General features: G+C 41.4%; 1 protein-coding gene across 1 annotated transcript in view; it reads right to left on the bottom strand.

Annotated features, from left to right (window-relative positions):
• The window catches only part of LOC138736766 (amine sulfotransferase-like), a 51,115-nt gene that overhangs the window by 22,406 nt on the left and 13,990 nt on the right, over window positions 1–14,719 (bottom strand). The window contains exon 3 of the mRNA XM_069886791.1: window positions 3,350–3,552. Coding sequence (XP_069742892.1) covers window positions 3,350–3,552 — 203 coding nt within the window. The remainder of the gene's footprint in view (window positions 1–3,349; window positions 3,553–14,719) is intronic.

The following is a 14,719-nucleotide window of genomic DNA, read 5'->3' as shown; positions in this document are numbered from 1 at the left end:
GTGAAGAATAAAAAGAAAAATCTTTCTCTGTAGGATTAACTTTTCTCCAAATATCCACCAAATGTAAATCTTCCATTAACACATTAATTTGTGTTGCCATCTTTGATTTCCTTATACTTTTTGGATTTCTATCCAAGAAAGGGTCCAAAACACAATTAAAATCACCACCAACTAAAACATTTTCATTAGCTTGAGTTAACAATATAAAAGCTTCTGAAATAAACCACTCATCATCTATATTAGGGGCATAAAGATTCAACAAAGTCCAAGATTCAGCAAAAATTTTACAGTTCACTCTTAATACTCTGCCAGCATACCCCTCTGAAGATTCCAATCAAATGGTAAATTTTATGAATCAAAATCTTTACTCCTCTTGCCTTAGAATTAAAAGAAGAAGAAAAAACATAACCAACCCAATCTCTTTTCAATTTCAAATGTTATTTTTCAGTCAAATGTGTTTCTTGTAAAAAAAACAATATAAATTTTCATTTTTTATATATAAGCCAATATTCTCTTTCTCTTAATTGGATTATTTAATCCCTGAACATTAAAAGTTGGCAAAATTCAATTTAGACATCTTTTTTTAACTACTAATATATTTACACACTATAAAATAATGCTCCCCTCTATAATTCTTCAAAAAAAAAACCTAATTTCTTTTTAATAACAGAAAAATGCAAAAGAAACCCACCCAGAGGAAGTAATACACTAAAAATCTGGTTGTAGTGAACCCACTAGTGGCAGATGACTATCAGAGTAATCCACCCACACCCCCCAGCCAGATACATATTTATTATTTAATCAAACTCAATAGAATATAGTCCATATATTCAGCCCAATGATTCCAAACCCAATGACTGCTCCAGATCTTCAACATCAAGAAGACTTTGTGTCAACTCTTCTTTGTTTCCATTCTTTCCATTCTCATGTCCATTTCCATTTCCATTTACCCTCCTCTTAGGAAACAATGGAGGGGAACACCCATTTCTTTGCAATTCCAGCAAAGAATTAGCAAAAACCAAAGCATCATGATCATTCTCAAAAAAATGAGATTGAAAATTTCCATAGAAAACCTTCAAAATTGCAGGATAATGAAAAGCAAACTTGTTGCCATTTCGCCACAAAACATCCTTGGCCATATTAAATTCTTGTCATCTTATAATAACCTCTTGGCTCAAATCGGCATAAAAAAACACTCTGTTATTTTGAACCATTAATGGAGATCAATTCTGCCATGAATTCTGTACTGCCATATGTAAAATAATTTCTCTATCTTGATATTTTTGTCCTGGAAGTGGTTTTCTTCTCAGAGCTCTGTGAGCCCTATCCAGTTCCAAACCTTCAGGAAAAAGATCTTTACCCAGCATCTCTGGGATCCAGTGCTTAAAGTTCTCTATAGGGTCAGCACCTTCAATGTCCTCTGGAAGACCAACTATTTTCACATTATTTCTTCAACTTTGATTTTCCAATGAATCAATCTTCTTCATTAAATCTCTTTTTTGAACTCTCCAATCTACAAAAGAACCTTCCACTTTTTCCATTTTTTCTCTATTACATTCTACCTGATTTTGACACTCAGAAAAGGCTGTTTCAATTTTCTTAAAATTACCTTCGACAGTATCAACTGATTTTATATATCTATTAATATCACCTTTAACTACAGTCATTTCCTGTTTCACAGTTGACATTTCATCACACAAGGTATTTGTTTTTATTTTCATCTCCATAAATCCTTGATTCACTTGAGTTGATATTTGTTTTGACATATTATGCATTTGATAAGCAATCCCTTTCAAAACAGTAAATACTGAATCCTTTCCAGATTCCAGTTCCACTTTTTGAGATCTACCTGCTTTAACTGCAAGCTCCTCCTCCTGGACAAATTCCAATAAGGTAAGTTCCTCTTCTTCCTCAGTCATCGTAGATCCTTTAGCTTAACGGCTGCGGGTCTAGACACCCAACGCCAGCACCCCAACCTCTTTGGGACGCCAGCATTTGGGCTCTGCCACAGCCCATACTTTATCCAGCAATTCTTGGACCCGGGACGCCCCACGCAGGCCAGGCAAAGCTGTCAGATGCGCAGGAGCATCCTCCGACGCAATGCGCCACTGGGCTGCCCAGCGAGTTCACGGGTTCATGGGTCCCCGTGTCAGCCATGCCGCCCATGCGCACGACTTCACGTGAACACGGGTTGGCAACGGCTGAGCTCACCAATGTGTCGGTGCCATCTTGCAGAGGCAGGATCAGCACTGGAGTCAAATTCAAACGGGCTGGAGTCCTCTGAGGCTTGGAGACTCCCAACGATGACTCTATGGATTCAGCTATACAGGTAGGCCTGGATTCTTCTTCACTTTTCTATGGTAATTTTTTCTGAAGTTGAAGTTTAAATTTTTTCACATTAGAAGCCATCATAAATCACTGTTATTTAAACCACTGTAAATATTATTTTAACCATTTTTATGCTTTTTAAAAACCAGGTATTTAATGATCCAGCTGGGGAGAGGTGGAATACACATCTTTCTTCTACGCCATCTTGCCCTTTCATTTTGTTGTTAACACTTTATAGACATTTATACAATCATACAATAAAATAGTAAAACTATTAATTTAGGAAAATATTTTTTTTCATTTATAACATATGTATTAATTAGAATTAGAAGAATGGAATCAAGTGATCAAGTGGATTATTTTGAACTTGCCTTGCTTCATTTTTCGACTCCCTGTAATTTTAATTACTCAAACATCCTGCCTTCATACAGCTTTATCTGACTAATATCCATGTGGCCTAATGAATACTAATCATGGTATTTAGAAAAAACAGGTTCAAATTCCCCCATGGAATTTTAGAGAATAATTATTGTGGTACTTGGTTAAAAAAAATTGATGTTGTGTGGTGGCACACATCCTCATGGTGAACCGGCCCCATTTGTATCGCCACGTGGCGGGGCAGCCATGGGAAAATGGCATTGTCAGAGGTTTCTCTCTGACTCCAGCATCTCTTCCAGAGCACACCCTGGGCAGCGATTATGATGTCACAATCCACCAGGTGACTGAGCTCATGCCGCCCTTAAAGGGACGTGCTGAATTGGAATAAAAACTGTCATTAACGACCCTCAATGTGGTGGCTGTGTTTCTTCCACTGCTCTCACCACCACAGTTGCTTCAAAAGAAATTGTTAGACAAAAATCATAAGTACAGACTAAAAACATTGTAATTATCATTTTCACTCCATACCATAATATTGATATGCAATGTGGAAACATCCACAGATAGTGCAATACCACATTGGAGGAAAACATCAGGCAGTTAAATGAGAGCCAAGAAAAAAATGTTGTAAGAGATTTCTTACCTTTCCATTTCCCTTTTTCAAATTTTTTGGAATTAAGTGATAGGGTAAGTGTGTGACATACAAAGGAGATAGTAGACTTCCCTTAAAAGGTAATCTTTCGACCTCAATCCAAGGAACAAGGTTTACTGTTAGTTCACTCTGAGCCTCAGCTAGGTTGTCATTGGAACAAATTAAACTCAAAATCTGTTGCATCCATACAGTGCCTGGAATGTAATTAAAATTTATAACGTAAAAGAAAGAGCATAAAAAAAAACAATTCAGGCCTTCATGCCTGCTTTACCATTCATGAGGTTCATGGATGGGTTTTGTACTGCAGCTGGACAGGGGTGGGCCCAAGTAGGCTCATGGGACCTTAAGTGAAGGGGATGATGTGGTAAATCACTGTAATGTATATTTATCTGGTCAAGCATACCTATTTACCAGTTTCACCTGTGGCTCTTCCCCACAACCTCTTGTTTAAAGGTGATTGTTCCACAACTCCCTGCAACTCAGTGCAGGACTGCTGAACAATAAGGATAAGCTATATTCTCAAGTGAATTAAAGCCTATTGGTTTCTCCACAATAGTCTTCTGAGGGATTGATTGTGCATCAATTTAATTCACTTGAGGTTTTCTACAATGGAGCAGTTCCTCAAACTAGAAAAATTAGAAATCAACCCTCAATCACCTGAGGCATCTACCAGCTTCAAACTCTAGCTGCTCTGTTTTGAAGCATATCTTCAGGCGTCCTCTACGATTGCATGATCAGTGTCCAACAAATTGCAAGTACTGCACTCCCAGGTCGGCACCCTGGTGTACTCCATGATCAGGGAAGCCAAAACATACCAGGAGGCCAAGGACAACTATCAAGGGTAATACCTGCATAAAAACAACATTGTCTATGCTAGACTCCTTGTAGTGACTCAACATCAACAACCTAGTAAGTCAAATGCTGAATATCTTCAAGCCCTGTGAGCACTCAGCTGGGCCTGTGAATGCAAAGCTGTTTCCACCATGGAGTATGCAGAGGACCTGATCCAAGATGCCTAAGTTGCAGGGATCAGGATGAATTACTTATGACGGAGACTTTTGGAGCAAGGGGGACTCAGCCTGTGGAGAGCAGTCAAGCTGGCAGGTATGCTGGAGGTGTCTCTCCAGAACATGGAGGCTGACTAGACTGATAACGCAACCACTTCATGGTCATCCCAGTCACAGCCATCCTGGGACACATCACCATCTCCTCTCTCCACTAATGACCAGACTACAGCAGCAAGGTTCCACGGAAGCCTCCCAACACTCTCAACTGGCTCTGGTAATGACCCAATCACATCTGTGGCATTCCAGGAACCCCCCCCCCCCGCCAAAAGTACTACTTCTGCAGCCTGGGAAAGCATCAGAGGAAACGCTGCCCAGCGAAAGAGTCAATCTACTCCAGCTGTGGAAAGAAGGGGCACTATGCCAAAATGTGTTAGTCCAAACTCTTTCCTAGCAGCTCTACTTACAGATTGTGGGGGCTATCGTTCACAACACTGCCATTATCCAGGGCAAGCAGCGCCAAGTGCAATCTGTGGGGGCCTCTGTTATATAGTCAGGATAATATGGACTATTTTGTAACCATATAAGAATATATCCTTCACACTATAGAAACTGTAGTACACTACTATTGTGTCCTCATTGTACCATCGGAGGTCTTAATAAACACTAAGAAGGCTTGTAAGTTAAACAGCACAAATCTTTTCTCACATTAGGTTACTGGTCAGGTAATAAAGACACTGTCACACTGAGCATGCTCACCACTCAAGTGTGATGCGGCTCTTACAGTCTTGCAGTGTTCATGCTCCAGCATAAAATAGTCCAATTTCCTTTGTATATAACATCCCTCTTTCTTAAAAAAATTTATTAAAAATTAAAAAATTTATTAAGATTTCAAATTTCTTAAAAATAAATTGTTACTGCTTCTTTACCTGCACTTGCCATTAAGAATTAATTATTCTAATTACACAGTTGCAATTCTATATTCTTTTCAGGGGAATCGCACTGGTGGTAGGATGTTGCTTCTCCACCTCGTAGACCTTATTGTATCTGTTTGCTTCAGTGGTGTTAGTACAGTTGTGGCTGGTGGTGTTTCCCTCGGTTGCCTGCTGTTCAGTTGTTATGGTGTTATTGGTTGGGATTTCTACTCTCATTCCTTAACAAGTTGTTGGATTTTTAGAAGCTGCTGGTGCTTCTGGCACTTTCCGTGTCAGATCTGGGGTTGGGTGAATGTGGATCCTGTTTCGTCTCAGCTGCCTGCCAGATTCTGTCTCAATGATGAATGACCTTGGCATCTCAGCTTGTCTAACAATCTTTGCTGGACTCCACGTTTTTATCTCTGGCTCTTGAACATGCACATGCTGCTGTCGGAAGAGTTCTGGTAGTGTTTGTGCATGTTTATTATAATGTTGACAACTTTCCTCTTGTATGTTAGTCAACTTACTTTTTGTTTCCTCTTGGTCGTCTGGTGGATGGATTTTTCTTGGCAGGGTTGTCTTCTACTTTCTGCCATTCAGAAGCTTTTCCAGAGATTTCATGTCAGCCCTCAAAGGCATGGATCGCAATGACAGAAGGGCGAGATAGGGATCTTCCTTTGTCTCTGACATTTTGTGAGAGTGCATCTAATTGTCTGTACTTGCCTCTCAATGAATCCATGGCCCTTGGGGTAATGTGGTGATGGAGTAGTGATGGAGAACCTATATTCTGCAGCCATTTCTCTGAATTCACGCAATGTGAATTGGGTCCAATTGTCACATATCACTTGTTCGGGTATTCCCTGTTCTGTGAAGTGCACACGTGCTGCAGCACTGTTGGTTGATGGTTTCAGGTCCTTCACTTTCCTGATGAAGGGGAATGTGGAGTAGTAGCAGGATACAATCAGATACTATTCTTGGTTTTCTGTGAACAAGTCTGCTCCTATTGTGTGCCATGGCCTGACGGGTATTTCCACAGATATCATCTTTTATTTTTGTTATGTATTTCTGTATTTCTGGCATGCCGGACATGTAGCCACCATGTTTTCGATGTCCTGACAAATGCCTTTCCAGTAAACTGCTGACTTTGCTCTAAGTTTGCATTTCTCCATTCCCATGTGGCCTTTTCTAGAGAATTTCTTTTTTTGTTGTCTCTAGTATTATCATCCAAGACCCTGCCAGCAGTACACGATTCTCCAAGTAACATCGTCCCTAACAGACCAATACTGACATATTGAAGGCTGTACCTGTTTTATCCTTTCTGGCCATCCCTGTATTACCTGTTGGGAGAGCAGCTGCAGCTCTTCATTCTTTGCGGTTTCTTCTTTAATCTTGTTTATTTTGTTACTGGTTACCCTGACAAGGTGATGTACCTTGATCTCCATGTCTTCATTTCGTATTTGTCATTTGGGGAAAGACGTAACAAAGCATCAGCGAGCACCATTTTCTTCCCAGGCCTATACTGCAAGGTAAAGTTGTAACATTGGAGCCGGAGGAGTAGCCTCTGTAGTCTGGCTGGTGCCTTGTTTAGGTTCTTCTTCTGGATGTGTTCCAGCACAAGATAATCACTTTCTACAACAAACTGTCTCCCATAGAGGTATTTGTGGAAACTTTTGTATCCATATACAACTGCCAATAGCTTCCTTTCAATATTGGCACACTGAAATATATATATATATATATATATACATGCCAATATTGAAAGGAATAAAGTGTCTTTGATTCAAACATTATGGAAGTCACTGTATATCCAGAAAGACACAATAAATTCAAACATCTTAATTTAATTTTATTTCATTTGCTCAACTTTTCCATCTCTTTCCTTTCCCTCTCAACAGGAATTACATTTCTGCTGTTGTCAGGGCTTTTGAGGCAAAGGTTATCGGTTTTCCTTCCTGCACCAAAGCTGCCCTGAGGCCTCTGCCGGAAGCGTCTACTTGTAATGTGACTGTTTTTTTCTGTCATAGTAGCTCAGCTCTGTTTCTCTGAAGACCACTTCCTTAAGCTTGTCAAAATCTTGCTGATGCGATGGTGACCACTGAAACTCCACGTCCTCTTTCAGCAACACTCTGAGGTTGGCTGTCTGGTCTGACATGTGTGGGATAAAGGTACTCATATATTGGACCAAGCCGAGGAAATTTCTCAGTTCCTTTATGTCCTTTGGGTGTTCCATTTCAGCAATGGCTGTAATCGTCTCTGGGCTTGGCCTGACCCCATCAGGTGTGTTCACCGTTCCAAAGAACTGGCACTCCTTCACCTTGATGATGCATTTGTCTGCATTGAGTTTGATGCTGGCCCCTCTGGTTCTCTCCATGGCCTCATGTAGGTGGAGATTGTGGGTATTCCCATCTCTGCCAAAGATCTAGATGTCACCTGAGATGCTGACAGCACCCTTGCATCCTCCATAGGTCTCATCTGTCTTTTGATGGAAGATGTCTTGGCTCACCTTTAGGCCAAATGGTAGGTGCAGGAACTTGTACCAGCTAAATGGAGTGTTGAATGTTGTTAGCAGTCTCCATTCTTCATCCAGCTTCACATTCCAATACCATTCTTGGCATCTAGCTTACTAAAGATTTTGGATCCCGCTAGTTCAGAAGTGATGTCCTCCAGCATTGATATTGGATAGTGCCCTCTTTTGATTGCTTGGTTTAAGTCTTTGGGGTCCAGACATATTCTTAGGTGGCCATTCGGTTTTTCTTTTACTACAGAATTTACCCAGTCAGTTGGCTCTACTATTTTTGCTATTTCTCGTTTTTCTTCCATTTCTTCCAGCTCCTGTTTTAGCTTTGGTTTCATCTCTATTGGCACCTTCTGTGGAGCATGGATTATTGGTTTGTATTGTTAAAGAGCTCTGTGTTGTGTATCGGCCTATGTGTTGTGTGGTTTTATATTAAAAAGTGAGTTTGCCTTAGAGAGCCAAGGTGAAGATGGACTGCTGAGAGAGTGGGAGACAGACTGAGCATTTGCAGAAAATGATCTAAAAATTTCTGGACTTGGACGATAAACCATCACTGGGGGTGCTGTGGAGTGGAAGAAGGCCCAGAGCATGAGTCATGGTCTGGAGGACAGTTTAGAATATTGGGATTTTAAAAAAGGATGAACATTCTGAAGGCAGCCAGAAGGATCTGGACCAAACCAGTGGTTCCTCTCTATGCAAGCAACACAAGACCACTTTGAATTTTGTGCTCTCTCTCTCTCTCTCTCTCTCTCTCTCTCTCTCTCTCTCTCTCTCTCTCTCTCTCTCTCTCTCAAAGATCTTTTGGCTTCAGTTTACCAAACAAACTGAATTTTGTTTATGATCTTTGCTTCATTTGAGATCGAAGTTTTGTGAGTCTTGTGTGTTTTGTGTCTAAGTTTTTCTATGGGCTGGTTGGAAGTGTAGCTTAGACTTTAATTACATATCTTATATTTAGGCTATGGAATTTATTAGTTTTACACTGTTATAGGAATTTGAATAGTAATCGGTGAGCATTGTTATAAAAGGGGGGATTTTTAATTAAAGTTTGAAGATTAATTTTTTTGTTAAGTGATTGTTCTTCTTTACCCCTGTGTGATATGCCTTCTTTGTGGTTGCTGATTTGATCTTGTAACGGTATTTTGGTTCTATAGTAATGTAGTATTCAAAGTTCTCAAAGCATGCGACAGTGTCATCAAAGCATTCAGGGTACGTGTCCATGAGCTCGGCCTTATTTGTGATCGGAGGCCGTTGCTCAAGTGGGATGTCGCTATTGATCCTCTTGGACATTTTCTTCTCCCTGATCTCATTGTTTACAGAGATTAGCTGTAATTTCTGACAACTGTACAGACTGAGCATTGCTGGTCCATCAGCGTCAATCACAAGGAATGTGCTCTTTCCTTTATTCTGCCTTTTATTTGGACTTTTCCTAGTTGTTTAATCATGCGACCACCAGAGGCTGTGAGCATGATATTTATGGCTTCTAGTGTGCTTTCCTCCAGGTACCCATTCTTTATCTACTCGGGAAACATCTGGCGGTATAGTCTAAGTGGGAGGTTTTGCTTTGTGATCCTGTATCCAACTTTATTTTGAAGTTGAATATTGTTGGTTTATTTCTGATCTTTCTTTTTACTTGGATCATGGTGTGTAATTCATTTTTTTCTCCCTTCCCTTTCTTGGATGTCTCATGGAGGAGTATTGGTTCGATGCTGAGCGTCAGTGAGTCGGAGTCACTGCTGTCACTTCCTTCGACGTGGGGCACTTTCCTTCTGCATTCTTGGTTTCTCTCTCTTTTCATGTCAGACCTACACATCTTTTCCCATTGATTGACCTTGCCACTGTCCTGCACTTTGAACCATACGCAGGGAATTTCTTGAGGTCTTCGAAGGGGTGTAGTCTGCCGCACCTCCTACAGTTCTCGGATGCCTGTGGCTTTCTCTGTGGGTGCTTTATAGCATCGACCTTTCCATCACTGTGCTGGGTGATGGCCTGCACGGAGAGGGATTGCATTAGCCTCCCAGAGGCCTCGAAGGCCCTAGCTGTGTCTACGGCATCTGCTAGTTTCAAACTATATTTTCCTATGAGAGCTTCTGCACTTCGGGATGAGTGCTTCCCCAGATTAGTTGGTCGACTATTCTCTCCTCTATTTCTTTGAACTTGCAGTTCGCAGCAATATTCTTTAGTCTTGTGAGGAAATTATCTATTGACTCGTCAGGTTTGTTTTAATCCCTGGAACTCATATCACTTTATTCTATGGTTGGATTTCAGTTCCAGATAAAAGGAAAATTTTTCAAATATCCATTCTGGGTTATTTTCTTCCCCTTTAGCCAGCTTCCAGCTATTAAACAGATCTAGCCCTCACTCCTCCATCCAAAGAAGGATGTAACTAACCTTTTCCTCTGGTGCAGTTTCCTTGAGGAAACTTTTGAATGCCAGGCTTCTGCTTGAACTTTTTAAAAGTCTTTATGTGGTCGGCTTCCCCGTCCATGTCTGGGTGCAACGCTGCTGCTGCTGCGGCCATCTTCTTCTCCAGCTCTGGTCGTCAGGTGATGCTGCTTTTTCTTTGTTTCCTTCTCTTTGTGTTTATTTTGGTTTATATGGATTTTTTTATATATGGTGTGGATTTCTACCTATCCCACTGCTGCCACCATGTGTCCTTATTATATCATCGGATGACTTAATAAACAGTTAAGAAGGCTTGCAAGTTTAACAGCACAAATCTTTGCTCACATTAGGTTACTGGTCAGGTACTCGAGATGGCAGAGGTCGACAGCATCGAGTCCACGCTGCTGAAGATCCAGCTGCGCTGGATGGGTCACGTCTCCAGAATGGAGGACCATCGCCTTCCCAAGATCGTGTTATATGGCGAGCTCTCCACTGGCTACAGTGACAGAGGTGCACCAAAGAAAGGTACAAGGACTGCCTAAAGAAATCTCTTGGTGCCTGCCACATTGACCACCGCCAGTGGGCTGATAACGCCTCAAACCGTGCATCTTGGCGCCTCACAGTTTGGCGGGCAGCAACCTCCTTTGAAGAAGACCGCAGAGCCCACCTCACTGACAAAAGGCAAAGGAGGAAAAACCCAACACCCAACCCCAACCCACCAATTTTCCCCTGCAACCGCTGCAACCGTATCTGCCTGTCCCGCATCGGACTTGTCAGCCACAAACGAGCCTGCAGCTGACGTGGATTTTTTACCCCCTCCATAAATCTTCATCCGCGAAGCCAAGCCAAAGGAAGAATACATTGTTTCACTGAGCATGCTCACCACTCAAGTGTGATGTGGCTCTTACAGTTCTGCAGTGTTTATGCTCCCACATAAAATAGTACCATGTTTCCTCTGGCATCTAGCTTACTGAAGATTTTGGATCCCTCTAGTTCAGAAGTGATATCTTCCAGCATTGGTACTGGATAGTGCCCTCTTTTGATAGCTTGGTTTAAGTCTTTGGGGTCCAGACATATTCTTAGGTGGCCATTTTGTTTTTCTTTAACTATTATAGAATTTACCCAGTCAGTTGGCTCTACTACTTTTGCTATTTCTCATTTTTCTGTCATTTCTTCCAGTTCCTGCTTTAGCCTTTGTTTCAGCTCTATTGGCACCTTCCATGAAGCATGGATTATTGGATTGTACTTTGGGTCTATAGTTTTGTGGTATTCAAAGTTCCCAAAGCACCCGACTTATGTATATACGAGTGTGTCAGAACAGTTTCCTGAGATGGTGGAAGGCATCAGTAAGTAAAAAGTCTCTTGTTATTTAAATCTTGCATCTCTAAGTTATTTAAGAAGCCTCCCAAGTAACACAGAGACATAACACAGTGGCAGCGGAATAAGAGAACAAGAATAAAGCCATACAATTGATTGCAAGTCACTGAAATACGAAGGTGACAAGAGAAAAAACACTACTGAAAAAAATGGCTGGAGCAACAGCAGTTCATCCAGTGATGGACTGGGAGGCTGAGAACAGTGTTGAATCATTTAAAAGGGTTCAGCAAAAGTGCAAATTAGCATTCAAAAGCTATTTTAAAAATGCAACAGTAGAGGAGATAATCAGTTATCTACTTCTCTAGACAAGGGAGCAAGGCCTTGACTTATTTAATAGCTGGGAGCTTACAGAGCTGGAGAAAAATGATCCTGAGCAGATATTTGCAAAATTTGCTTCTCACCTTGAACCCAGGTCTAATCCTGGAATTAAATGCTATGAATTTCAAGGCTTAATGCAAGAGACTGATGAAACTGTTGATAACTTCCTCACTAGACTAAAAATTGTTGCAGCAAAATGTAGATTTAAGGATGTAGAGGAAAGATTAGTTGATCAACTAATATGTGGGAGTACCCATCCCGAAGTGCAAAGGTCTCTGATAGAGAAGAATAGCTTGAAGCTGGCTGAAGCTATAGACACAACCAGAGCCTTCGAAGCCACGAGGATGCAAATGAAATCCCTATCTATGCAGACCCTCCCACAGCAAAGGATAGGTTGATGCTATAAAAAACACAATAAGAAAAGTGCAAATCCCCAAGACCTGCAGGAATTGTGGCGGACAACACCTCTTTGATGGCCAAAACAAATGCCCCGCATACAGTTCTGAATGTAGAGCCTGTGGTAAAGCAAACTATTGAGTGAAGATATGCAAGTCTGGTATGAAGAAAAATGTAAGACCAGTGAAGAAAAAAGACAAGCAGAAGATTCACCACATAAAAGGAAACAACATGAGGACTCTGACACCCAGATACTGGACATAGAATCCATACCCCTTCACAAGATGTTGGGTGAGATGAAAGAAGGAAGCACATTTCACACAAGGATCCAAATACAGAGGATAATCTGGAACAAGTCTATGATATTTAACCTAAAGGCGAAGCTGGATACTGGATCACAAAGCAATGTCCTTCCACTCAGACTCTATTGCCAGATGTTCCCAGAGAACATAATGAAAGGGTATCCAAAAGATGGTGTATTGGAAACAGCAAATGTCACATTAACGGCCTATGTTGGACCCATGATCAAGCAACTATGGAGAGCAAAGATCAATGGCTGCCATAAGGGAAAGAACATCCTCCGTACATTCTAGATGCAGATGGACCAGCAATTCTAGGTCTGGATAGCTGCCGGGAGTTCCAATTGATCTCTGTCAATTATGGAATCTAGACGAAGAAGATATCCAAAAGCACAGAAACACACCACGAAAAGAGGAAATAATTTACACAGAAGTACCTGCCAGGTCATGGCACACAGTGGGAACAGAATTGTTCACTGAGAATCAAGAGTGGTATTTAAAAACCATATAACAGTTTATAGAGCGGAAACAGGTCATATCGGTAGCCTGTTACTTCTCTAAGTTTCCATATGTCAGAGAAAGACCTGAGAACGTCAACTATCACCTCAGAAATTAGAGCGCTCCATGCTGAACCAGGAATATGTGATAATGGAACACAGTTTACGTTACAAGAATTCAGAGAGCTGGCTGCAGAGTACGGGTTTGTTATCACTATAGCATTCCCATGTTACCCCAAAGGTCATGGTTCATTGAAAGACAAGTGCAAACTAATCTAATGTTGTGAAACAAAAGAAGACCCAAACCTAGCTCTTCTATTATTGCGAGCAACACTTTTAAGGGCTGACATGAAGTCCCCGGCAGAACTTCTAAATGGCAGAAGATATAAAACAACTCTGCCAAGCAAAATACACCCTCCAGAAGACCAGGAGGAAACCAGAAGAAGACTGTCTGTCACATAACAAGAAGGATGTACAAACATTGCCAGAACTCTTGAGAAGGCAGCATGTGCATATTCGAGAGCCGATGTTGAAAACATGGACCCCAGCAAAGATCATCAGAGAAGGTGAGACACCAAGATCATACATTGTTGAGACAGATTCTGGCCATCAGCTGAGGAGGAACAGAATTCACATCCAGCCGACACAAAAAGCTTTAATACTAGCAAAGCCTGTACCAATATCAAGTGAGGTATCAAGTGAAGAGACCACAACCACTGATGCTGAAACATCAACACAGCAGTTGTCAGGTGAAGCTCAACAAGCTACATCACCTACACGTGTACCAGCAACACAGAGCCCAAAGGTTGCAGTCAAATCCACAAGATGGTGAAGCAACATACTGCCGCCAGTGCGATATTGACAAGAACTATTTAAAAATAGTGGTGTAAATAAACTAGTGTTCATGTTCAGTTACTTAAGTTGCCCTGGAAAGAAAGTGATAAAGAACACTAAATTTTTCTTTATCTTAAGATAGAGGGATGTTATATAGTCAGGATAATATAAACTATTTTGTAACTATGTACGAATGCACCCTTCTCACTGTAGTAACTGTAGTGCTCCACTGTGGGCTGTATGTATATGTATATGTGATCTTGTGAACAGTTTCCTGAGATGGTGGAAGACATCATAAAGTAAGGTCTCTTTTATTATTTGAATCTTTCATCTCTAAATTATTTAAGAAGCCTCCCAAATAACACAGAGACATAACAGCTGTCATGTTGGACACCATCTTCAGGACCCAGCTGCAGCACATGTGGGCCATGGAGCCCCTCATCTTGGGCCCCACCTTCCGAATCCAGAAACACCATATGCAGGCCCTGGGGCCACCATCTCCTATTCCAGTGAGATGCAACTCTAGCCTCCACCACCCTCAACCAGGACAGTCCGCATCAACTCGCCAGGTCGATGATTGACATTAAGGTAAATGGCCATGTGATGAGTTGCTTGTTCGATAGTAGGAGCATGGAGAGTTTTATACATCCAGACATGGTGCAGAGCCTCTCCCTCACAGTTCTACCGGTAAACCAGAAGGTCTCCTTGGCATTCAAGTCGTTTATAGCAGACTTTCGGGGTTTCTGTATTGGAGACTTTAATGGTGCAGGGTACTGTATATGACAACTTTAGACTGATGGTAATGTCACAGCTCTGCACTGCTGT

This window comes from Narcine bancroftii, chromosome 6 (assembly GCF_036971445.1).
Source record: "Narcine bancroftii isolate sNarBan1 chromosome 6, sNarBan1.hap1, whole genome shotgun sequence".
NCBI lineage: Eukaryota > Metazoa > Chordata > Chondrichthyes > Torpediniformes > Narcinidae > Narcine > Narcine bancroftii.
The sequence above is the reverse complement of the archived record's forward strand: the minus strand, read 5'-3'. Positions and strand labels throughout refer to the sequence as shown.